General features: G+C 35.5%; 1 protein-coding gene across 1 annotated transcript in view; it reads left to right on the top strand.

Annotated features, from left to right (window-relative positions):
- The window catches only part of LOC150103607 (MARVEL domain-containing protein 1-like), a 64469-nt gene extending 37960 nt beyond the window's left edge, over window positions 1-26509 (top strand). Inside the window, exons 2-4 of the mRNA XM_090397656.1 lie at window positions 23626-23790; window positions 24181-24315; window positions 24546-26509. Of these exons, the coding sequence (XP_090253782.1) occupies window positions 23626-23790; window positions 24181-24315; window positions 24546-24641 (396 nt within the window). The 3' untranslated portion in view covers window positions 24642-26509. The remainder of the gene's footprint in view (window positions 1-23625; window positions 23791-24180; window positions 24316-24545) is intronic.
- The last annotated feature ends 1220 nt before the right edge of the window (window positions 26510-27729 follow it).

The raw sequence follows: 27729 nt of genomic DNA, 5'->3' as shown, positions 1-27729 counted from the left end.
GTGTAGTGAGTTTTTTCGTGATTTCCTGTTGTTTTGATTTGGTGCCTTTTGAATCTACTGTCCGATTTGAAGGAACATCAAAAGTTAGAGGCACTTCATCCATGTTCGCAATTTGATTAAGCTAAAGTTAAATTTCCTTCTCTCTGATATGACAAATCTATGGAATTCTGTAATTTTAGCTTCATAGTCAGCCGCCATTTTTTGGGCTAAAGTGGTTTTTTGTACGCATGCATAAACCGTGTCTTTTCATAAATCTAAAGCACCAAGACGGTGATCCGGTAAAATCTAAAATTCCATTAGCAGTTGCCCATCGTTTCGCTTCAAAAATTATCATTTTCGTAGAAACAGATATTCCCATGTTTCGATGATTTGTTACCCGATTTTTCATTTGTACTTCTAATTCTGACCATTTTACTAGGTGCGAACGGAATGTTTTCTTGAATTTACATGCCTCCTTAAACAAGAGGAGCAATTTTAATTGTTCCTCTTGTTTTCTCCACTCGCGAACCATATTTTCTGTGTGGTGGACCAAAATGTCTTTCTGCTGCTTTGTTTCCATATTGTTTTGCATAATTTATCACATTTAATTTATAACTCACGTTATATGAGAGTCTTTTTTTGTTTTACACTCATTTTTTCTAATTTTAAGATAAAAATTTTAACGACTTATAAAAAATAATTCAAATGAAGCGCATATGTTTACACACCAATGACTATTGACGCTCTAAATCGGTGATTCACCACATGTAGCTAGATAACTTAGGTACCTACCTTCAGTGGCGTACCTTATTAATTTTATTAACATATTGCGCCAGTAAATGAACTTCGCTAACAGCTTCGGTACAGTGTAAAGATTCGTATTTTAATGTTACCTTCGGACCATAAGACGCACCCCAATTTTAAGTCGATTTTTCCATGTAAAACGTTGTTAAAACAAATTTTAGATTTTTTTTTTTTTCATTTTATTGTTGGTAATTGTTATTGGTCGTATGCAGTTGAGAATTAGTCTTTCTATTTGTTGAGAAGGAACAAGAAAATGTTTAGTTTGCGGAAAACCCAACTTGCACTTTTTGTAATAGATTAGGACAGACTGATTCTTAGTCATTGAAAAGGCTTGCTGCGTAGGCTGTTCGATTTGAAACCCTTGCGTACATCATTCAAAGTAATATTTTTGCTTGTTCGCCTCAGCTATTCTGAAAGAAGCCAATAACAGAGTTCGGTGCTTAACGATACGGTTGAGCAGACCCCCTTAATGAGAGATGCGCAAAACAAAACAACAACCAAAAAAAAAAAAAAAAAAACTAACGCTTCTTATCTTCTTCAATCGGATTTACTTCGTTTATATCAGTTCCTAACATTTCTCCTTTTTTTTATTTTTATTATTTTTAAAACTTTTATTTTTGTTTTGTTATATGCTGTATTGCAAGTCATGTCACCGATGATACTGTATGATAAAGCTGAGTTGAGGCGGAGAGCAGCGATCACGAATGAGTCCATGCGCAGATGAGGTTGATGGAAGGAAGGATTTATATAAGGTGGATGACTTGCATCTAAATGGATTTGGAGCCATGAGTCTTGAGAAAGTGTTCTGAAGTGCAGAATCAGGGAAAGGAGAATGTTTAGATGGGTCCACACAACCACTAAAATTAATAATCATTCAACTGAACGTTCTCAAGCAACACAAGGTGTCCGTGATGCTTCTGGATGAAGTGAGGACTGCAATTTATGTACGCTAATGTGCCAGAAGTATTCGGAATAAGGACGATGAGTTTTTCGAATTGATTACCTCAACTTGGCCAAACGTTATAGGTATTAGTGAGACTTGGACGACCGAAGATTATACAAGAATACAATGCAAAGGATACAGTATCTTCAAGGAGGACAAAAGGAATTGATGATGAAAAACTTTGAGAAATATCGATAATAAATGAAGGTGATGTAGAGATCCTACAAGATGTTTGTTATAGTGACACCTATGGGGTATCCGTAACTATAGAATACACGTATGCCACACTAGTAGTTTTTTATTATGTAAATATTTCGTCTTATGTATCATAAGATATCATCAGTACAATTAACGAACAGCAATAGGAATTGAATTTAAAAAACAGTAATGCGCATGCTTAAATTGGAATCCCTCTACGTGTTCATGGATTAAAAACTAAGTAATAATAAGAAGCTAACGCCTTTTATTCCCTTATAGGGAGTAAGTGAGGCCTTTAAACCTTATCTAGCTTTTGGAGACTGAGTGAGCAGTTCAATGTACACCAGCAGCCGATCAAAAATAGCTGGCCCATGTCTATCACTAATTATAGGCAGCCACCGATGAAGAGACTAGCAAACAAGTGCTGCCATCTCTTGGTACCTAACCCTAACAGGATATGTTACTCTCTGAAACAATGTGGGTTCTACGGTCGATTTTCTTACTTTTACGGGAAGAAAATCCCGAGTTTCCAGGAGAAAAGACTCTTGCCTGTGCCAGAAATCGACTAACTCGGGAACCGGTCGAAGAAAGGCTTAGGCTTAGAAAAAGTTCCTCCAGTCAGCAACTAGACTTGAACTATAAATCTATCTTCGGGCAGCCTAGCGCAGAGGATGCAAGTTTCAAATCCACTGAGTTACAGAAGCCTTTGGATTAAAAACTACTAGGCTGAAATTAAAATTGCTTAAATTTAAAATATATATATATATATATATATATACATATATATATAGTAGATAATTATTGTGCACAGAGAACGCGTGGCAAAAATTATGAGAAAATATCAGAATATACTTCAACTCATTGCTACCTACAAACCTATCAACCAAATTCACAACTTGTTACCTTTTCCAAAAGACAAACTCTCACTGATGATGCTACCTGGCGTATACCATGTTCGCGTAACTTGTCTTACTATGGACAAAGTGGAAGATCTATAAATAAACGTATCTCTGAACATCAAACCACATCTACCTAATCAAATCTCACAAATCTGGCCTTGCACAGCATGGAATTGAAATTGCTAACCACAGCAACCAATGGCAAAACGCCAAGTTTCTACCTAGATCCACATCATATAAACATGAATGTTTATATAAAGAAAGTGCTGAAGCTTTACGTCATAGACCCAATATTAATCGGAACGACTGTCTCGCTGTTCCAAATATTTGAGAAATTGTTATCCTCAGTTGTATTTAATAAATTATCTGCTATATTTTTATTTTAAGTAATTTTAATTTCAGCCCAGTAGTTTTTAATCCATAAACACGTGACTGTATATGTAGAGGGATCCAATTTAAGCATGCGAATTACTACTTCTTGAATTCGATTACCGTTGTTGTTCATTAGTTGTACTGATGATGTGTTATGATACATAAGACGAAATATCTACATATTAAAAAAGTTATTACTGTGGCATATGTGTTTTCTATAGTTATCTTACAAGATGATTTACACTAGCAGTAATTGTTCTCCTATATATTAGGCCACATCTGGACTACTGCGCACAGATCTGGTCATCTGATCACTGGGATTCCGTGGGATGAAAAAGTGATGGAGAGGATCCAGAGGCGAGTGACTAAGATTGTGGCAGGTGTATGGAATGCTCCCTATGAGAGTAGATTGAGTGTCTGTGCTCTTCAAAAACTGACTGAGAAGCGAATAAGAGGAAACATGGTAGAGGCAGAAGTTATTGAAAGGATTTTATAGGATGGACACTAAACTTTTATCAGTACTTGGCAGAAAGGGAGAGAACGAGGGTTACCCATGTGAATTTATGTAAGAGTGTGGTGAGCAAGGATGTTAGGACTACATTTTTTGCTTGGGGATTGGTGAATGGGTATCATAGGTTGCCAGAAGTGGTTGTTGTGAGTGTTTCTTCGATGAATGAGTTTAAGCAGATATGTGATAGGTAGTATCTTGTGAACGATGAATCTTCCACGACGAGTCTTCTGACTCCATGGAGATGCCTGTATAATAATGATAAAAATCTCTATTGCAGACAAATGAAGCGTAGAAACTTGAGTTGCTGTGCCATGAATGATAAAATGCCAACTTTCTGATGTCAAATATTTGCCTTCTGTGCATTGCATATCTATATATTTCACTCACGCCCACATTCGTATGATCCTCTGAGAAATTCCAAGTACAATCTCAGTTTCTCCAGGTCTATAGTTTCATGGAAGGTAGTTGCATCCTCTTTTCGGAATAATGTGATAGTGCACTTGTTTCCAGGATGCTCCGTGCTGATACTTGTGCATAATAAGCTGTAGAAATGATAAATAACAGGTGTTATTTTAGGAACGGCATATCTTCAGAGGTATACCAAGAGGATCAGATTTTTTGATATCTCGATTGGTCGGGATTCTTCTGATATATTTCTTAATAGCATTAATTAGACCACAGGAGGCATGTGGTGCGAACTGTTCCTTGTATAATTGGAGGTAATCCATGCAACAGTTGGAAGCGAGAGAGATCTTGCCAGAAAATTAACTGTCTTTATGTGTTGTTACAACAGTGTCATCTTGGTTAGAGAGAGAGAGAGAGAGAGAACAAGAGCACAACACATCGAAATTGAGAGCAGATGCACACTGTCACTTATATATGGACCAAACCTATTACCAATCATATTCTTTCTAAAAACTCAAATACTTTTCTCCCAGAAACTTGGGTTTTTCGTCCCGTAAACTCAAGAAAATCGACCGTAGTACCCATATTATTTCAGACAGTAACATATCCTGTTAGGGTTAGCTACCAAGAGATGGCAGCACTTGTTTTCCAGCCTCTTCATCGGTGGGTGCTATAATTAGTGATAGACATGAGCCAGCTATCTCTGATTGGCTACCGGTGGAGATTGAACTGCCCACTGAGTCTCCAAAAGCTAGATAGGGTGTCAATGCCTCGCCTACTGCCTATAAGGGAATAAAAGGCGCTAGCTGATTTATTTATATTTTATTTTAAAACCCGAATACAACAACCACCTTCCACATATCATTGAAATTAAATGCTGCTCGACTTATTTTGCCGAAAGGGTGACACTCGTGCTTTTCGGGAATCGGACATTTCTAAGTTCATTGATGAATTTATTAATGAATTTATTTTATTAAGTCTTTAAAAGGGAACTTTCGAAAACTTCTGGAAAAAACATACTCTTGAACCAGGGCCTCTTTAAGATTTTATCCAACATGCGGAGTTAGTATAAAAAATGAAATTTATATCTTTTTTTTTTTTTTTTGCAAAGAAGTATATATGCAGATAGAAAAAAATGCAATTAAATGCATGAAATTAGTTTCGCAGATTTTGCACGAGGATATGTTTGTTCACTTGATGCCTGTTAGTGTTCTAAATGGGTTTGTCTCAAATAATTTCTCCACATGAACCAATCTAGGCAGTTTTCTCTTGCATCCTTTCTATCCTTGTGCGCTCTCTCTCTCTCTCTCTCTCTCGGAGTGTCAGTTAGGGATTGGGGGCAATTGTTTTCAGATATATAGGTGCTGATTTGTTTGTCCAAGCAATGCCAGAAATAATTACCATCCACATTATCATCCTGGTCTTAAGATAGTTTGGATTTACTTTAGACTAGAAAAACCAAATTTTGTGAATGGCTACTGTGGTTATACATGTGTCACTGAACTGTTTTTATAATACCAATCGCCTACATCAGAGCCTTAAAAATCTATTATAGTGAAGAAGAAAGAAGGGGCAAGTTGATTTGTTTTTGAATAAATGGTGGCAGTAGTCCTTAAGGGAAACTGAGTGGAAAAGGCTGCTTGAAAGCACAGAACGAAGGAGCAAGAATTGAAGTTGGTCTGGTATGCTTGAAGCTGGGCAGCGAACAGATGTTAACGTACTCATGTGTCTACAACCTTAACGGGAAAGCGGAGGAACTACAGACAGCTAAATAGAAGAGTGTTTATAAAAAATACCCCATAGAGGAAGCATAAGAAAGGAAGCGAATGTTTGTAGGAAAGTGACGGAACAAGTCTCTGAGAGATGGATCATCAAATAACCAGATTCTAATTCTTCTGGATTTCTAAGTAAGTATTTTAATGGAAGTTTTATTTGCACCACTTCATATGTGAAAATAGTATTGTATGGTAGGGCAGTTTGGGATTTATATACTGTTAGAAGTTGAATACAGAGGCCACAAATAATGTCTGGAGTAGAAAAGGTCCTGGTGGTAGATCTTATGCCAGAACAATTGGAGGTTGTAAGTCAGTCCAAAAAAAGCAGTCTGATCTTGCATGAAATCTGGGTACTATCTAAGCGAGTGGGGGATGGAGTATGACCTTTCTGGCATGAAATAAACAGGAATCTGAAGTCTTCACACCGTTGAAATATGGCTATGATAGTGTTTAAGGATTTGATCGTAATTTACGATAACTATGATCACTGCAGCACTTGTTTTGTGAAAATGAAAAAAGAATGGAGTGTACTGTTATCAGCAAAACTATGATAGCATTTGGGATTAATGAGAGATCATTTATGAATAGGAGAAAGTGTGCATGCGAAAACTCGAGTCCTGGGCTCCCCCAAAAGAAAAAGGGAAAAACACTAGAATTTTTTCCAAAAATCTTTTCCTAATTAAAATTATTTTTATTTTATTTTATTTATTTATGTTGTGTCGTGTCTTTTCTTTCTATACTACTTATGAATTAGCGGTCATATAAGGTGGGATTGCCCTATAACTCTCGGGAATCACGGCCTCTGTGAACGCAAGGCGAACGAGGTAGTACTCGGGGGACTGAGTTCGTTTGTCGAGCCGGGCCAGAGAGGATCACGGGTATCATGTATTGGCGATCACTGCGGATGCTCAGTCATAGATCGTATGCAATGTGTATTCTCAAATCATCTACTCAACTCGCCCCCCCCCCTCCAAGATTAATTCCTGAGTGCGACACTGGTCCTGAGGTACGTCAGCATTGGTGAGAAAAATCTGAAGAAAGGCAACTATCCACCATGACATGCAGTAAACAGTTGGCAGTGGAGCTGCAATAGGCAGACCACCTTTCAATTGTTTGAATATGTTTCAAATGTAACATGTTTATGTAAATCTGGCTTTCTTTTTTCGTTTACAAAAGTATTTTTATGTATTAATATCGGTGAATTAGAAGAGGGGAAAAAAAGGAACAAGCAAAATAAATACGTAATATCAGTAGCATGCTATAAATTATAATTAAACGTGTTTTGCTTCCTTATGAATGTGTATTGATGAAGATATAAAACATTTTCGATTATTCATATTTAAATTGCAGAGTATTAAATAGGGAAATGTGTGTGCACTTCGTCTTGATGTTTTAGAAAGGTAACTTCCTACCTGTGGACTCCGAGGCAATGTTATTTATGTTTAACTAGTACTTATGCAATACGAAGTTGCTAATTATAGAAGGACACGTCAAACTGATTTACCTGTGCGAAATTTTCATTCGCACGACCGGAGGAAGTCCATAAGTTCAGCAAGGAGACAAGAACGCGGAAGCAGTTGTGACACCTCGATCGGATTATATCCAAGGTTAAACCTAGAGGGCAGGTGTATATGTGTGTGCGTTGTCCCTCCCGAGGACAAGTCTAATGGTCTGCCCTCGTCTAGACCTACACGCTTTGCTTAATTATTAAACCCGCCCATTGTTCGCATGATGTAGCGGTATCGTTGTGATAGTAGATGTTTACAAGCCCAACTTCTATAAATATAAAGGGAGAAAATCAGAGGTACTGGAAAAGTGCTTCTGTTTGTAGCAGTGTGCGACAGGTACAGTTTTGTGAGCGGTGTTCTTGTATATGAAAGAAAAGTAGGTAACTGAGCATGCGTCAAGTCTGCGTGAAAATCAAGAATGAACAGTTTCCTGTGAGTAGCGCTCGTGACTCGAGATGAATGGCAAAATAAAATAGATGTGGAACGGAAGCAGCTAAAGAGATGTAGTCGTCTCTAATATTTCCGCAGTTAATGTTTATATTCTCACGGGGGTGGAACGTTTTATTCTCGCACGAAAAATAATAATAATAAAATAAAATAAATAATAATATAACGTCTCCATTTCCGGTTTCGTTTTGGAAGAATTAAAAAAAATGATAATTTTTTATATTATTATTATTATTATTATTATTATTATTATTCGTGACACCTCCAAGGAGTCCGAAGACTCATCGCGGGAGGACACCTACAACTGTCTCAACCACTACACCGAGCCTCTACTACGAATCATCTCCGTCAACGCCATCTACCGCCCACCTTCACCACTACCACAACTAGTATTTTTTGTCTGTAAATTGCGTGTGTTCTGAAGGGCCGATTTGTCTGTATGCGGGATGAAAAACCCGAGTTTCCGGAAGAAAAAACCCTGCAACCTCCGTATGAGATCGGCTAACTCACCTTCGATTGAAATCGTCCAGACAAAGATTAAAATGTGGTTATTTGAAATGCTTCATTTATTTATTTATTTTTAACTATAAAAATGTATTTTAAAGCCTCTAAGTTGAATATTTTATAAATACTCAACAAAAGAACGTTTTTCGAATACAGCAGATTATAATCATAATAACCATTATTATGTGAACTGCACTTTTACCGAATTTTCCCTTTCTTGGATATTTATGTCAGAGGGCGCTTTCACTGGTTGCCGAAAGCCAGACGATGATATGTCAACACTTTTTATTTTTTTAATTAAATTGTTTGACGAATGGTTAAATTTGCCAAATAATTTGATAAATATCATAAAACGCGAAATTCTCAGTTTTCTTAATAAGGACACAATTCAAAAACTTAAGTATTTATTATTCCGGCATCTTCATTTCTGAAATGGGTGAAATGGGTGTAGCAGTAAAACTCGTCGAAATACTTGGTGAGTGGCAATACTTAATTTTATATTTTCTTTTTCTGACTATTTACGTATACGATTATATTTTAAAGTTTAGATTGTTACATTAAAATAACTTAGGCAGACCTGATTATTATTAAAATAATCTCATGCATGCATGTGTTTAAGTACTGGAGAAATCGCTCACTAATAGTCTGCAACTATTAGTGAGCGATTTTTGATCATTGTAGGAAAGGCCCAGGTTTTAATCCCGTCCTGGTTTATGAAGTGCCATTACCAGCTCAAGTGAGGTAGTCGACTCATAAAGAACTGGAAGTAGGTCTTCTTCGGAAATCCAGGATTCTCATCAGGTATAACAAACCTACCAGAACAACACACGTGATTATTTCATTGCCCTTATATAGCCTTAGTTGTTTCAACCGTATTTCGTCTAAACAAAACTGTTGTTAATTAATGAGAAATACTATGATAAATTAGATGTGTATTTGAAACGTGTTGTTTCTGAGAATTGGATGTGGGAAAAAAAAAGCTTACAATGCTTGACAGCTATTTGGATAAAACTTCATTAACTCTCGCATACCAGTACCCTGCCATTTTTCACCAAACGTTATCAGTATTTGGTTTCAGCAAAATTGAATTTTGTTTAATTTTTGTTCATTACAAAAACTATATATTTTTCACATTTTCAGATAATATAGTAAAAGAGAAAGGTGGCGTACAGTCGTTTTCGCGAAATAGCATTCCTTCACGTGCGTTGCCATTAGCAACCTAACAGAATAGATCGTTCACTGGAAATTGTATTGTGATTTTTTATTTGGGAGCAATTTAAATTTGCTACTAATGCATAAAACTTCATTAACTCAAGCATACCAGTACCCTAAAACAACCTACCATTTTTCACCAAACGTTATCAGTATTTGGTTTCAGCAAAATTGAATTTTGTTTAATTTTTGTTCATTACAAAAACTATATATTTTTCACATTTTCAGATAATATAGTAAAAGAGAAAGGTGGCGTACAGTCGTTTTCGCGAAATAGCATTCCTTCACGTGCGTTGCCATTAGCAACCTAACAGAATAGATCGTTCACTGGAAATTGTATTGTGATTTTTTATTTGGGAGCAATTTAAATTTGCTACTAATGCATAAAACTTCATTAACTCAAGCATACCAGTACCCTAAAACAACCTACCATTTTTCACCGAACGTTATCAGTATTTGGTTTGAGCAAACAAATTGAATTTTGTTTGATTTTTGTTCATTACAGAACTATATTTTTCACATTTTCAGGTAATAGAATTAAAGAGAAAGGTGGCGTACAGTCGTTTTCGCGAAATAGCATTACTTCACGTGCATTGCCATTAGCAACCTAACTGAATAGAAGTTCGTTCACTGGAAATTGTGTTGTGATTTTTGATTTGGGAACGATTTAAATTTGCTACTAATGCTGATCACGAACCTTAAATTGCGTTATTGCTTACATTATAGTGAGGAAAATACAACTACTGTGACCTCTTGCGTACACTCGCTCACCTCATATATCTGCTTGTCGAAAACTGATTCCTTCTGTCGAGGTCAATGGTATTTCCACCAATAGCAGGTAAGGCGGCCAACTTCCTAGTACTGGTAATTCCAATGGTTAAACACGCTCCGTATTTAGCATTAGCTGATGCGATACAGAACTTGAAAAGAAAAAAAAAAAAAAAAAAAAAAAAAAAAAATCCTTTTAACGTTCGTAATCGAATTTTGACATTCATTTCATCTGAAAGATTAGCCTTTAACCAGTTTCAAATTTGCGGCGTTTCATTTAATTCACCGTGAAATCCAAGTAAACAATTTTAAGCATATAAGGGAATATTCAGAGCTGCTCCATAATAATTTAAATAGCTTCGAAAAAGTCTAGATTTCAAACGATAATGTCTTAAGACGATTTTTTTAATATTAATTTTTTTTTTCTATTAAAAGTTTTAATTTTAAATGACTAAATTCTAATGTTTAAATCAAAAGTAGCAACAAGTTATACAATAAATAAAATAAAAACGTAATGTTGGAAACTAAATGCTTTAAACTTATAGTTACAATGCCTAATAATAAACGTTTCTTCTTTCTTCAAAAGCTATTTCAACAAGCAAAAGTCGTCATAAGATTTATAATTAATCAGTCCTAATATTTTGAGACTATTCTTTGATATTCAACTTCAATTCGTATTCATATGAATTACTTGTTTTTCACAATCGAGTAAGCGCCATCTTATTATACTTTCTTTCCCTAACTCGCAACAGCTTCGTTAGCTGATTGGTTGGTTAGCCAAAACAGTTAAAGCCGCGCGGCGCCTGTAAATTGTCTGTTTTATCGTCTGTTAATGGGAGAGAAAAAAAACTTCAAGCTTTATATAACTGATAAAACTTGAATGCTGTTGAAATTATGAAGATTCTCCAGTAATAGCATTACAAATGTTGCATCAATAAACAAATTGTTGTGTGATTCCAAAACTTGCTAATCCATGATACTTTGTTAACAAATACCTGACATAGATGTCATATTTTAGATTTTTTTTAACGAACCGAATAAATAGTTTTTTTTTTTTTGTCACTAGTTTGAAATAGAACTTTAATACTTTTTAGTGAAAGTATGATCTAAACTTGTATTTCAAACTCTCAGTAACTTTATGTTCTATTATTATTATTATTATTTTCTCTCTCATTTCCTGGTTAGAAACAGCAAAATATTAGTTATTAAATGGCATTATATATCCCTACACGTGTGAATAATTTTGGAAAGGAAGTAAAAAGGCCATCGCTTTTTATATATTTTTCATAATATGCATATATTGAGATGATTTATATGTTCACTTTTACAATTTCTATAGCAATAGGCAGGAATGTAACCAACCTACCTGATGATGATGATAATAATAATAATAATAATAATAATAATAATAATAATAATAATAATAATAATAATAATAATAAACTAAGCCAAATGTGGACAAAACGGTCATTCTGAAATGTGTTCATAGATGGCGCCAAGCATTATTGTGACATATACTTCAAAACAAGTTCGTAGATTAAGTCCATAAGGTAAACAGAATAAATAAATAATATGAAAAATTATTTTGCTGTTATGCTCCTCGGAGTTGTGATGAGTCTGATAGACTACGCCCACGGAAATTCTCCGCAGAGCATGCCACAGTACCGAGCAGCCTTAGTGTGTTGGTGGCGCCACTGTTATGCGTTAATGGTTTCTGCTAATTAACTAAATGCTGGTCATGCATGCCAAGTCGCTTACGAATAGATAAAAAATAATGCGATAAACAGTTTATGAGGTTATAATTCCGAGATCTGTTTTGTGTGTTTACATTTTTCTTATTCCGGTTGCATTTATTAGCTCTTTCGTAATTCAATGCATGACATCATTATCCACTTTCAATAATCTACATCATTTGTACATGGAGTGCACAATTAGAAATATATAAAAAAAGTTTTGATATCTTTATGCGATTTTTGTAGGAAAAAACCTGAGTTTCTCCAGAAACGTAGATGTTTGATCTCACATAAAAGCAAATCACTAATACACTCGTTTAATAATAATAATATTTACATTGACCAAAATATGAAGCTGATGACGATAGCGCCGATCAGCAATTGTACATGGATAGCACGGTGCTCTTGGCTGACACGGTTGCCATGACTACATTTCGTACACCAAACAACACATGTTGCGAGCTAACCGCATTAGTTTTTGTTATTCACGGACCTGCAAACCTTAGCAAACCATAATTCTCAGTATAACTCTTCAATAAAACAATTGGTCTTTATTCCCACTTACTCGTTACACTCAATCAGAAAAATCTCCTCCCAAACTTAAATATCACTCAAATAATCTCTTCCAAAGATCTCTAATTTACATTTCCTTCAACTTTAACTCATAAATAACCAGGGGCGACTCGTGCATGGGCACTATGGAACTGCAGCACCCCAATTTTTCTCGATATATAAATACAGTATATTTATTAATTCATTTATATTTGCTTGTAATATTTAATTTTATCATCAACAATCCTACACAATCCTCTTATTTTGTACAAAAAATAATAAAATTCCATCTTGTATCAAGGGCGAAGGACGTTAGCAGCACTGTGTTTACCACAGTGTCATATTGCTATGCGCGCAAGCATATGCACGTCATAGTGAGATGCGAGCTATTAGCGTAATGCGGCACTGTCCGTCGCGCAGTTCCACTGTTGTTTATATGCAGTTTGCGCCACTAGTAGAATGTTCGTAGTGCTTATTACGTTTACTCCGTAAACATTATCGCGTTTACGCCGTAAACACGACATATCCCATGATCGACAAAAAAAAAAACCTGAAACTGAACTTCGAGTATTCTACAGTAGACCCGACAAGCATGATTCTTGTAAATTAATTGACTTGTTAAAATTTATAACAGAAAATAATTTAGGGTGTGTTCTTAGTGAAATTACTGTATTGATAAAAGTTCTCTTGACAATTCCTATGACTACATCAGAGCCTGAACGCTGATTTTCAACATTAAAGAGAATAAAAACATTTCTGAGGAGCACTATGAATCAGGATAGGTTAAATGCCCTTGCGATGATTTCAACGGAGGAAAAATTCTTCAACAGTCACATAAACATCGAGGAAAAAGTTATTGACCTTTTCGCTCGAAACAAAACAAGAAGAATGGATTTTATTTAAAGTAATTTTGAATTAAACCAAACTGTATAATTTTATCGATAATAAACAATATTTTTTCATGTTTCATTTTTTTTAATTTTTACCATAATTTTGGTATTTTATCCAAACGCGTATACGCTGTACTTGCAATGTGTATGTATATTTCGAAAGTTGCAGCACCCACACGATTTCAAGCCACGAGCCGCCACTGGAAATAACATTCTGATTTCTAATAATCTTGCCTCGGTTATTCATTAATTATTCATTTCCAGATTCCTCATCACTGTAAACACCAGCTGACTCAATCTGTGCACAATAATTCAGATGTGTGCTGGGCCACAAGGAGATACATTTTGTACTTGATTGTCATATTTATTATACACGTCATGTGGTCTCCTCTAATCTTGCGGCGTGTTTCCGGATCTCTTGACTCTGTCCACCATCATACACTTCGTGGTGCGTTGTTCCTCACAGCATTTCGCAACATTGAAACAGCAGCCCAAACTACCAGCTTATCTTTCTAAAGGACTAGATGCATCATTTTTTATAATGCTTCCTAGAAAAAAAATTATCAGCAAAAAGTTCCCTGTCAAATTATAGAGAATATCATTACAAAATTAGTTGAACAGCAGTGGTCCCAAGAGGACAGTTCTGCCGAATTGTTTCCCAAAAAGGAAGGCAATTCAGCTTAAACCCACGGCGTGTTCATATCTGACAATAAATATTCTATTCAGCTCACTAAACTCTTTCTCTTGGCTTCTACCCAACTTACTATGGTCTCCATCTGTGAAATGCACTGGCGAAATTTAAAATCTCCATATGTGAATATTCATTATCCAGCACATTCACCACTTTATCTTGTAATGCACACAATACTCAGAAAACAAGAAAGAGCACCAACCCTTGCAAACTTATGCTAAGTCTCAGAATCTTCTATCAACTAGTCCGATTCTGTATGCTTGAATGGTGAAAAAAACATTCGTTGCTCTGTACCAGTGTTATGTTATTATCTATTCGTCTCCACAAGTTTGAAGACTCATTATAATATGAGGCTAAAAAAATCCTATAATCTCATCCTTGCTAGCCACGTTCTTACTCAACTTGAAGCACTGATCTCATGGCTCTCTATCACTGCTGTCATACACTGAAAAAAGTTTTCTACGTCTATCTTATCATCCCCCCCCCCCTTTAGCAACTTGTTTCTCTCAGTATCCCTTCTTTTCCACCAAATTATGTACACAAATCTTTCCTATAGAGAACATTCCGCAGACGGTTGCTATCTTCGTCACCTGCGTCTGGATTCTTACCCCCCAAGAAACCCTAATCTGAGTAGTAGGCCAGTGCAGTCCAAATCCTTAGAAAGAAGGATAATAACTTCATTATCCCTATTTGTCAGCGTATTTTTCAACATCTTGGTGATCTTTTATTCTCCTTTGCCAACTTTTCAGTGTATTGTTGGAACTAGGCCTAAAATTCGTAGTCTTACCAGTCTCCTTAACTGATCTTTTCAGCGCAGTCGTACACTTTGTCACATTGAACTGTCAACCGTCAACCCGCCCTAATTTAATAGCATCAACAATACGTGGATATACTCTCCCCTGAAGAAAAAAAAAAAAAAAAAAAGGGGACCGCAAAGTTCAGAAGTATCATAGTGCAGCTATTTTCCCTTGTCCAACTCAACTGATACCTTATTATAAAAAGTAAGTAAATTACTAAGGCAAGATCTCCTGTTCACGAATTCATGCTAATTTCTCAGAGTATCTGATTCCTATCCCATTCTTCCCTTAACCAACTTTTTTTGCAATACCATAACTATCACTTCTGAGATACTGATTGGTCCATAACTGAATCCCTCTGTCTTGGATCATCCTCTATGCAATGAAAGTAGTTTGCCTTCTTTCCACCCCTAAGGACTCGGCCCGTTATTTCGAAAAAAATAGTTAATTTTTTTCGAAATAACCATTCTGTAATATTACAGCGTTCTGAACAGTCTATTTAAAGCATTTATTTACTTGTTTTTACAGAGAAAAACGGTAAACGCAGAAGTAAAAACTAGGAGTACCAACTAGTTGAGTATATTGCATGTCTGTCAGCTGTACATATTTCGTGAGTGGAAAAATGGAGATTTATACAAGGGATAATAACAAACAGCATAACTTTGCTACTTTGTACCCTCTCTCTCTCTCTCTCTCTCTCTCTTGCCTGGATTCGAACCATCTTTCCTGCCAATGCTTGCCAAGCAGAGAAGTACGTGCAGTTCTTCCGACTGTCCTAATATAATAAATGCGTCCACTTAGCGTGACCGCAGCGATGCTGATAATTTGTTTGTTCTTTTATTTATTCCAGTTGCATAATGTAGCTGAGGCTACATTATTGCAAGATAGCTTCGCTACCCCCATTGTTAGTCACTTCCGGTTGGTGAGTTCAAGTGCCGAAACAACGTTTCAGGCAGCACCGCCCTTCGTAGCGTGTACAATTTGGTAATGAGCTTTCTAAAGGCGGATCTGGACTCGAAATTCAACTAGTGTGACGTATGTCAAGAGTCTCAGCACCCATTCTAAGCCAAGTATTGCGGCGAGTCACTAACTCTTTGTACACAAATCACGAAGGCCAAAATTCGATCTGAAAATTCGATCAAAATTCGACCAAAACTCCCTTATAATTTGAATATTATCGATTCACCAATTTTATTCCAAAGAAGTATCTACCCAGACACAGCCTGCCAACTTTCGAACATTAAATCCATTTATGCAGCTTAACTAACAATAAATAGTTATCGAAGCGGAGGGGAGGGGGAAACTTAAGATTGAGAATAATATTTGTCATATATTATCAGTAGTCTGTATTTACTTTCAAAGAAAGCTCTGTAAAAATCGCATTCGAGTCGAAACGATTGCGTCCTTCTTTTTAACAACAGTAGATAGGTGTCAGATTCAGTCGGTTCAACCTGAAATAGAATGAATTAAGCATGGTAATCAGTGTGTGTGCGTGCGTGTGTATTTTCTGTAGATTGCTTGCTTTACGTGACGTTTGTTTTCATTTCGACTATTTAGTGAATCGTAATAGTTTTCGTTTACGTTTACATGCCCAACCCACAGCTATTTGAATCTCTTACCAACAGTCGTAATAATGAGATACGCAATTCATGTGCGAGTAAACTAACTACGGTTCGAAATGCCACAGAATGTAAGAGTATACACCACGCGTAAAGGCATTTTCGGCAGATCTTCATGTGGGCATTGTAGAAGAAAAGTTCCACGTCGGTGCTGAGTTTTGCCTATTGGTGGGTGCCCCAATGGCCAACGGATTTCTCTCTAATTTTGCACTTGCCTTCTTATAAGTTCCTTGTCTTTCGAGTCCGCATCGTCTTAATCAAGAAACATTGTGTTTTTATTCTGCCCAAGTTACAGAAGTTTAATCGTGCTCTTTGGGTTTCATTATTGATTTGACAGCACTATTTTCGACTCGGGGTCTTTTTAGAGGTCACGTGAGGAACTGTAAATTGCCCATCGCCTCTGCGTTTAAATTTCGCAACTCTTGTGGCAGTCGCTCACGTAAACTCCAGTCAGGAGCACTCCAGGATGTTTTTTCGCAGGAATAAAGAAAAAGCAGTAGCCATTGTGACTAGGATCACGGACGGATTGAATGTCTTAAGCGTCCATTGGCACTATTTTTCCCTTCCACAAATTGCATAATTCAGTGTAGTAGAAACAACACTTTGATGACATATGCTTGTGTTTTCTCCATAAACATAAGCTTTCAATTATTTAATTACTCTTATTATATTAACTTCGTATAAATTAAAAGAAATCGAATATCTCATGCTGTACGCCAGTGGTTTCGCAATCCTCTTCTTCCTTGCGTAATTTTCACAAATAGCTATGAAATGCATTTGAAAGAACGATGGTACGCTGGGCCTTTCCATTCGAAAAACAGTTGGAATCTTCGTGGTGAGAGGAATCTCTGTATAAGTTTTTTTTTTTTTTTTCGACTGATGACGTTGTTCAATCTCATGCAGAAGATTTTTTCCCTTTCCAGAAACTCGAGTTTTTCATCCCTCATACAGGCAAATCGGCCAAAGAACTAACGTAACTAACTGACAGATACTGTTGGTGGGTGGTAGATTAGCTTAGTTAGGATGGGGGTTTTACGCAGTATTGCAGTGGATAATGCTGAAGGTGAACTGTATGATGTAATGGTTTTCCCGATGAATCCTTAGACGACTATGGAGGGTTAAGTTCAGATGTTCTGAATTACAGCAGAATGATCTAAGGCTATGAGGTTGTTGCATATGACTTAATAACTATCGTAACAAGCAGTTTACGTGAAATGTATTCATAAATCCACACATTTTGAGACTGAGTTAAAAATAAATTACATGACATAAAAACTAACACATCGTGTATTTCAATTAATAGAATAACTGTAGTATTACATCATCATGCACATCATCTAAAAGGGTTTAATATTTAAGCTTGTTTTTTAGCGCCTTAATAAAACTTCATTTGTTATTTTAAATGCAGCATTCGACCTTATTAATTTTAAATAAATTTAGAAAACAGCATTTTTAATTATTTTTTTTTTATAAGAGCTGCTTTCAAAGTAATGTTTGCAAATTACAATTCAAGAATTCTATTTGGGCTGTCGCGCGGGAGCCTGTGTGTGCGTGTGCGTGCCTACTAGATAGGAAGCTGTTCTCTTTACGTGAAAAAATTTCTTCGTTTGTATCACATTTCAACTACGTGGAACTCAATGTTAATTTGCGCTCCCCACAAGCATCTGACTGATATCTCACTCAGATGCTTCCGCATGGAAGTTGTGGACTGACGAAAAGTGAGACGAGTTTTAATTTGGACTCCTTTCTTACTGCAGGAATTGGCGGCATGGTAGTTACTCCACTATAGAGACAGCTATTGAGATACAATTGCTTGCACGCATACATTCTCCTATCAAAGATAGTTCAGACTGGCCATATCTTTCAGAATTTCCAAGCGCGTTCCAGTTGCTTTCTAATTCCCATCTAATTCTTGGTCTTCCTCTTCTCCTGCTTCCATCAACTTTAGCAAGCATCATCATCTTCTCCACACTGTCATTTGCTCGCATAATATGTCCGAAGGATGACAATTTTAGGGAGACACCAGGCACTTCTTATTTTAGAGTCACATGTCTATCTGCATAATGATCGCGCGCTAAGGCTATTGAACAGCACAACTTCTACCCTTCGACACCTCCACCTCTCTCTCTCTCTCTCTCATCTTGATGATGCCTTGAAAATGAGACTCGAGAGTAAGGCTGACCTCTGGTCTTCCTACTGATAGATAGAGGAGCAAAGGGAAATTTTCTCCCACTATACTGCGAACACTCGCTGCATGTGTCTTGGGAACTTTCGCCAGATGAACAGAATATTCAGTAGTTTGGACATTAGTGTCGCTTGGTCCAGATTGGCCTCTTACAAATTGTGATCCATCCTATATTGCTTTTTACAAACAATCATACTCTTCTGGCAACAGCATAGAAGCTAAGCCGGCCTCTCCCTCAATGGGATGCTAGCCAACCATCGAATTATCGTTTCATTGTTCTGCCTTAGTTCTCTGGGAAGTAACGGAGAAGGGCATCAACAGCCAACTTCACTATCTGAGGCACACCAATTCATTGACGATGCAATGTGGATGTTCCATAGCAGAACTTCTTTTGGCCATTCTCATCCACCTTTGGAGGAGGACCATGAAAAACGAGAAATTCTTTAATTGATCTTGATATTTCTAAGGCATTTGATCAAGTCTAACAGCGAGGCTTTCTTACCGATCTGTCGTCTTATGTTTCCCTTCTGCCCTTGCTTGTAATGCCATTGTCCACTCTGCTCATCCACGTGTGGGTCATCATAGACGATTTCTTCTCATCAGAATTCTCACTTAATTTTGGTATATTTCAGTGCTCTGCGCTTATGTGTGCGGAGGTGAAACAGCTCTTATGGCGCTAGAGCATCGCTGGAATAAATGTATTAGTCTTAAGGGAGATTATGTTGAAAAATAAAAATAATTTTCAAATTATAAATTCGGTTTTTCATTGTTAGGCCGAGAACTTTTCTGACCACCCTCGTACTTCCCTGTTCGGTTGTTTAACTGGCCTGACAGCTATTTTGGACTGTTGGTTCTCATCAGAGACTTTGAAGAAATCTTAAAGAAGGAAAGCACACTCCTTTCGATACCTTAGCATTCCTATATCGGAAGGCTGTATGACCTTCCGGCAAATTATGGCTTCCTACGTATTTTTCCTCATTAATATAATTTGTATATTCTTTAATAACAATTGCTTTTAATATTTACTTAACAAGCAGTTCTAAGGGACCGTCTCTAGCACTTGATAAAACCGTTCTTGACTACCTTCCTGGTGGTTACTGATCGCTCTACACATAAAAAAAACGAAGTGCTTAGATAACGTTTGGGAATGTTGAATTTTCCCTACACGTGTCCATTCTCGTGTTTGGATTGAATTTGGGGAAGTAGGCCCACAAGATTTAGCTCCTTTAATCTTGACTTAGTTAAACTTTATGAGAGTTGGTCTCGTCCTCGTATTACAGTAAGGTGTTTGTTTAGTCATGGATTAACTAGCGGCTAGTAATGATCGCAGTGTTGGTAATAAGTTATTAAACTAGCAAGAGCGATGATCTTGTTATTGCGAACACGACATACTAGTTGCAAATATTACTTCACTGATTATGATGTCGGCAATGAGTCATTGATAGAATCCAGTAACGTTATTCGAATCGCTCATGAGCAAACGCTAAAATGAATAAAATTAATTTTCGAGTGTAAAATTCTGCATTGTACTTCATTTTTTTTTAAAAATCCTTTGTTAAAAGTAAACTTGTAACTAAATGGAACTCCCTGATTTCTAGTTGCACATTTGCTTCTAATATAGAGGTATTAAACTAGTGTTTAATAATTATTACTATTTAAAATGACGTCATGGAATGCTTGAAAAAGGTCCTCGTAATTTCATCATACAGAATCAATCGCTTTTGCACACAATGCTTTTCAAGTGCTTACGACATCTTTGGATTATTGCCAATTGAGATATTCATTCTCTCTCTCTCTCAAAAATCGTTTCAAAACCGGTTTTACTTCACTATTCAGCTCAGTAAATCACGTATGGATTTATATTGATTTAGGGTCCTTCAATTCCTGTTTGGAGAAGGATGACCAATTAGCAACATCACCCAGAATTCATCACTTGGACTTTCTTTCACCTGACTTCATGTGCAGTTTAAGTAACATTCAATTATTTGTTCGCCATGCAAGCTCTTTTGTCTCATTGCACGTGGAAAGATTTCTTGTGACATGGAAAGGTGATCGAAATCACCAACCTACTCTCCTCGTTTGCACGCAGTTTTGGATCGTCAAACTATATCAGCGTGGTGTCGTGAGCTTTTGAATCACGAAAAACGTGTGATGTTGAACAATTATCACAGGTGGGACTACAGTTTCATAAACGGTTTCTAGGAAGATAAAATCCTAGTAACAAGTGACGCTGTGAAACGATCCACTTAACTGTTTCACCAAGCCTGACCCAGGTTAATGGATCCCCACCATTTTTAAATATCGGTTTAAATTTCAGAACACCGTAGACAAAGTACCACTATCTCGCGTTCATAGTACTAAGTATAATTTATTCTATGTTGTGTAGTCGATTTTTATTTATTTTTATGATATCTAATAAGTTGAGAAAAAGAAGGCCTCGAAGTTCCTGTGGGAGCCTTTTTTTAAAATTCATTTAACAGAGTAGCATATGTCAGCTTGGGTCAGCTTTTGTAAAATGTAATATTAATTTTATTATATATTTTACATTTTTGCATCTTCCCCACTCTAGAAACCAAACATGGAACTTTTCGCGCATCTCGAGGCCCTCTAAGGGCGATGGTCTCACACCTAAACAAATGTTTACAAATGAACCATCGCGTATACTTCAAAATTTTTAATAAAATTTAACTTTTTCAACATTGAAATGTTCGTAGGTGAATATCAAAATCACCCTTTTTTATTAAAAAGGTTTTTATTAAATGATGCTTCAGAATTTTTGCTCATTGCAACATGCTAAACCAATTTGCGAAATCTGACAATGTAATAACTGTACTTGGATAAAAACACTATTTATTTGTTTGTATAAAATTATAATTTCCCTTTCTGTAAAAACACCTTATGGCATAGGTGGATTTGGAAAATTCAAACGGGAATAATCTGTTCCTTTTCTAAAACTACAAGGCAGCAACGTGCACGACTTGTGTATTGCGCATGAGCAAAAGTGCTATTTGTTTAAACAGACGTCATTTCCAGACACTTAGCGTAAATTTGAACAGCTGTTCCATTAAGGGTTTCTCCACACTTCTATTTTTGTTTTGAGGTGAATCGCATATAAATAACTCGCAAATTACAAGAATTCCCCCCCCCCCCCCAAAATGCATACCTCTACCAAAAGTTTTGGTTATTTTGCTTTATTGTTTAAATGAATGATAAATTGATATTTTATAATGTATATGTTACTGTGAAAGACCGATATCTGGCAAATGTCGACATTCTCCGGTGAATGTCAGCATTCAAATAGTCGCTTGGTGTATGTACGAAATATTTGCTAAATATTTCAGCTAAATATCATTATTTCTCACTTACACCGGCAAATGTCGACGTTCAGCATGCACTGATGGTGAATGTTGAATAAAAATATTTTTATTACGTTAAGACAAAAATGCACCTTTTTAATATATGATATATGTCAAAATAGGAGAAAGTTTTGCTTTTACAGCTGCATTTAGCCCTGGAACTTCTTTTTTAAGTTACAGCGTGTATAGCCTTGTCCTCCACTTCTCGAATTAGTTGCAGCTGCTTCTCTCAGCGACATTTCTTGAGAAGAAACCGCATCTATGGAAAGTAACTTTTCTTTACAAATTACGAACTGATTACGGGTGTAAAGCTGCTTGAGGGTACCATTCTTGTTTGCTAATTTATAAAAGTCTGAGTCTTCTATTCCAACCACAACCGCCAACACATTTCGGGCATCTGTACGACCACGGTCGACATCAGGGACTTGTATTCGTACGGTGTCACCAATTTGAGCAGAGGGAAATGTTCTTTTTGAGGTTCGTAACATTTTCGTTGCTTGCAGTAGAAGATTCTCTTTCGCGACCGCTCTTTTTATAGAAATAAACTCGTGTTGTTCAGTCAGGGCTTGATATGAAGACGTGGTAGGTTAGGTTAGGTTCTCGGCTTGTCGTTTCGACCCCCAACAGAGCTTATCTGTGCTTGACGACACATACCGGCGATGGTTCGAATGCATAATAATATAACCATTCTTGGTTATATTATTATGCATTATATTTTATGTAATGCTATCATTCTTGCTTGTCGTTAGCGCTGCGATATCACCTGTGACGACAGCTGCCAACCGAATCCATTTATTTCGTTTCTTCTGTCACGTAAACATAATAGTTACAGGAAGTTCCTGTTCGCGTGCATGGTATTTCCTTGCGATTTCGTGCTGCCATCTAGCCATTAAAATGAAAACTGTTGGTAAGAACGGAAAATCAAGTGAATAATCACATTGTATTGTTTCTCAGCAGATGTTTTTATTTTTCTTTTAGAATTTTGAAAGGATAATTTCCTTTCAACTCTATTATGTAATGCGAGTCGATTGAATTATTAATATACGCAAGCAATATTAATTGTAAAAAGGGATACAAAAATTGTAAAAAAAAAAAAAAAAAAAAAAAGAGAGAAATCTGCACTTTTAATGCAACAAATTATCTGCTGATCTTTTTAAAAATTTGTTACGATATTTTATTGCTTTTTAAAGAAATTCTTTTAAGTGAAACACTTGTTAAGATTTCATATTTTTGGAGTAGTTTTGAAAATTTTTATTATTTTTGGAAATCGTTAAAATTAAACGCAAAGATTAAAATTATTTTTCTTACATTAAAAGAGCCTATAAACATTCGATTGGCCACATAATACTATTTAAAGAAAGCATATTTCCTATGTATGTTTACTAATGTGCTTAATATTGTTTTTTTTTTTTTAACATTTATTTATTGGAAGATATCTAAACCTTTTTTATGTTAATTTCATTGTGTTTCCGTCTAGGTCATTGGCATCATCTGCATGGCCTGTGCTTCGCCGGTGTTTTTCAGTTATACTCATTTCTTCATGTTTGTCAGTGCCTCTTACTTCCTCTTCACACTTATCTGGTGTATAGCCTACCTCATCAACTTCAAGACTCTGCAACCCAACGTGCCTTGGCTTACCATTGTACGTATATTTATATTGATATTGATCTAACACTAAGACCATGCATTATAATGTAGCCAGTTTGAAGATTTTGAATTTATGACAATACAGTTAATTCTTCATCACTTTTATTTAGAGTTTTTAACTGACTGTAAGTTAGCCTTGTCTCCTCAGGAGGTGACAGGAGTTTATTATTATTATTATTATTATTATTATTATTATTATTATTATTATTATTATTATTATTATTATTATTATTATTGTTATTGTTATTCAGAGTTGAAAAGAATTGTATAGATGAAATAGCATATCTTGTATACTTTTTCTTATATACCTTTTAATATTGTAACATCCCATTCCTTTGTGTATTTTCAATGTCTGTTAATTCAGTCGTTTATCACTTCCTTGCAGGAAGTTGGCTACACAGCAAGTGGAACTGTGTTCTACTTGATAGCGGCGATCGTACAGCTGGCCATGACCACCAGATTTGATTACGCATATGCCTTGAAGGTCCACCGCTATTACGACGCATACGTTACTGCCGGGGTGAGTACTGTTTCTGTTCTCTCAACATTTATCTTTCATGTTATCCATCGTAAGATTCTACTTATACCGTTGTCCAATTGAAATTATGCTAAACTTCGGTCCCTTGGTGAGAACTGTACATTTTACATGTAAAACATTTGTTTTTTCATTTAACTAAATCAAAATTTCGAATGCATTATTACTACATTTAGTTTATATATATATATTTTAATTTTTTTTTTATTTTACAGGTATTTGGAATTTTTAACGTTGTTGCCTATGGAGCCGGTGCTTTCTTTTTGTACACCGAGTGGCGTCAAGCCAGACAACCCCCCGCACACAACTGAATATCGGCCAGCAACATCGCATTGCTTTTCTCCAAAGGGTAGCAATTAAGTCCTGTGGAGAGATCATTGAAACTTTGGGAACCTGGAGATTCTCAAAGCTTTCAACAGCTTTATAAAAAAAAACCAGCCTAGAAAATAGCTAGGAAAGTGTCATTCGTTATATTACCGTTATTGCACGCCATCTCCCGGAGAACACGACAATCAGAAGCCAGAAGAAAATATGATAAATAGTCAATCATATTTTGTGATTCATACGAAACGAAATGCATGGGAAGAGTGATGACTCGATTTTGGCCAAGCTTTAATTACTTATAATCATTAAATTAAGATAATAATATTAATATTATTTTTGTATCGAATACCGCGAAGAGAAAAACATTAAAATTAAATTTGGATAAGAAAAGATAAGCTGTTACTCGTAATTCCATTGTCATTTTGGAAATCTGCGCATGCTCCTTTACGCGGTCTCTAACGCACTCGTAAAGAGTTTTTTAAAATTCTCTAGTTATTAATTGCAGTGTCTATAATTTTACGTAATTTTCCGCCAACTACTGCAGGCGTTATTTGAAACTAGTTCATTTATCACGTGGTATGTCAAGACGCATGCGCATTTCAGTTATAAATTTCATCTCTTCTGCAGTTTTGTGTCATCGTCTGCTGTTCACGTGAGTGACGTAATGTTCTATATTCGTATTTGTACATGTATTAGAAATATCGTTATATCGTTAATACAGTAAATAATTATTGTATATTTTTAAAAATAAGTGTTGGAGTTATATACATGGCACATCTAAATTTTTAAATTAAGAAATCTCGTAAAAATTTCGTCTGACCTGTCATAAAAATACTAGATTCAATAAGTTAAAATTCTATGACAATTGTGCTAAAAATGGAAGCGGTTCAATCTTGAATATGCATATTTTGTGTTATTTCTCCAGTTGAATGTACGGTATGCATAGTGTAGTGGAACCGTATTGTGTATAATTGGATAACTTTTTATTATTATTATTTTTTTTTTCATTTAATTCGTTTGTACACGATAAATGCCGGACCTTATAAAATACGTAAACAAACGGGGGAAACTAGGTATTTTTAATTTCTTTTTCATGGTCTAGAAGAATACTTTGTAATATAAACACACATGTTTCAACTGATTTGTAATTTTGATTAAGTCTATGATTGTTTAGCATTATGTATGGCGTGCAATGGTTAATATTTATTCGATGTTTTGCACAAATAATTTTCGCGATGTAATTTTAGGAAATCTTCATGGTTGATTGTTATTGGCAGTTCTTAATGTTTCATCTTTGTAATAAAGAGAATAACCAATATTCACTCTCAACCTACTTAAAAATCAGGTTTTCAGAGCAGGTGGTACAAATGAAGTTATTTTTATATGAGAAATATAATTCATTTTATTTATATAATGTTACATTATTATCGCTAACCTGTTAAGTGTTGTGTGCAGACCATTATTTTCTTAAACATATTTCTGTAAGTTAATAATACCCCCCCCCTCCTTTGAAAACGAGGTTAATGTTACATTTTGAGAGCGAGAGAATGAATACCAAAAAATAACTGTTATTTACCGAAAAGTCCACATTTTTTTTTCTCTCATAATCTCGTCCATTGGCTAAACGCTGCTGGGCATGACAGGAAACACTTCCGCCCAAGAAATCTTGACGGGTTTACATAACACCTTCTGCCCCAGACGTGAAGATTTCCTCATGGATTCATCTTATAATGTAATCTTCATGCATTCTGTCATCCCTGTAGAATCAATCCCTCAAACGTAGATCGTTGTGTGAAAATGTGTTTGTACATAATCTTGGTGTTGTAATATGATCAATAAAATTACTTTTCATGTTTGAACTGTGAAAGACTGGTGCAGGTTTGACATTTGGTTCGTTAATATATGCATACAGTGTGAACCACTACAATTCTAACACGGTGCAGTTGTGCAACGAGGTTTTTATTGTATGTTATATTGAGTTGAATAAAGTTTATTATTTAATCTTAGAGAAGAAATATTTCGTTTTAGTGCTAAGACACCCAAAATTTTTTTAAATCATTTTAGCAGCCGAAGTCTGATAGTTTGTATCGTATAATAGCTTTCTCCATTACTAGGAACTTACACGGAGTTCACGCTGAACTTGTTTAATGTAAATAAAAATAATAATAATAAAATTATACCACAAAATGTCGTAACAATATTTTTCTCTGAAGAACTAGTTTTTTTTTTTTTCAGTTAAGCGAAAGAAATCATGAAAATAAGTGACGCACTTAATAATAATAATTAGTAACATATGTTATTTAGCAGTTGTAATTTATTTAAATCAGAATTAATTGGATTAAGAACAAAGCATTACAGAAAACAAGCCTAAAGATTCTTGTCATATGCAATTCCTGTATCATACTTCTATTTAAATTACTTTTAAATTAAATTTTTAATTTAATTTTTAAAATTACACGCGTAAAACTCTTCCGTAAAACTGAATTAAAATTGACAGCGTTATAACTATTTTGATTTATAAAAAAGTAAGATGATTATTATAATCTTAGCTACAAGAATCAGTTAGACGCAACTATTAATTAAAAGATGATATGAATGATCTATTATAGCTAATTAATAAATACTTGAAACAAAATGCAAACAGCCAATAAATGCATGTTGATACCTCGGATAAGCTATCATTTAAATGAATAAGAAAGAAAATCACAATTTCGGTATGGTTACTTAAAGGTTACTTATTAAGTAATAGGAGCTAGGATAAGACTAGGACTCCTATTACCGGTTACTTATCCGGAAATACCACTTCCATTGACCGGTGAAATGTTTGATTGTTCTCAAATGTATTAAAGTGGCGTTCAGTGGTTGAGTAATGTTTACAGAGTGCGTCTGTTCAGAGCGAAGTAATGCCTATGGAAAAACAGAAAAGCTAATTTTTTGTATGTTGGAAAATAATTATTTGTTTATATAAGAAAGTCTGGAGGTCAGAGAGTTATCCAAGAAGAGATATTTTATCTTCTCCAGAGATGTGGACAATCTCAAAATTGAGACTGCAAGGAAGGGGTTCATCTTTTTTAT

This window comes from Typopeltis vanoorti, chromosome 9, assembly GCF_054136105.1.
Source record: "Typopeltis vanoorti isolate ZY-2024b chromosome 9, IOZ_Tvanoo_1.0, whole genome shotgun sequence".
Taxonomy (NCBI): domain Eukaryota; kingdom Metazoa; phylum Arthropoda; class Arachnida; order Uropygi; family Thelyphonidae; genus Typopeltis; species Typopeltis vanoorti.
The sequence above is the reverse complement of the archived record's forward strand: the minus strand, read 5'-3'. Positions and strand labels throughout refer to the sequence as shown.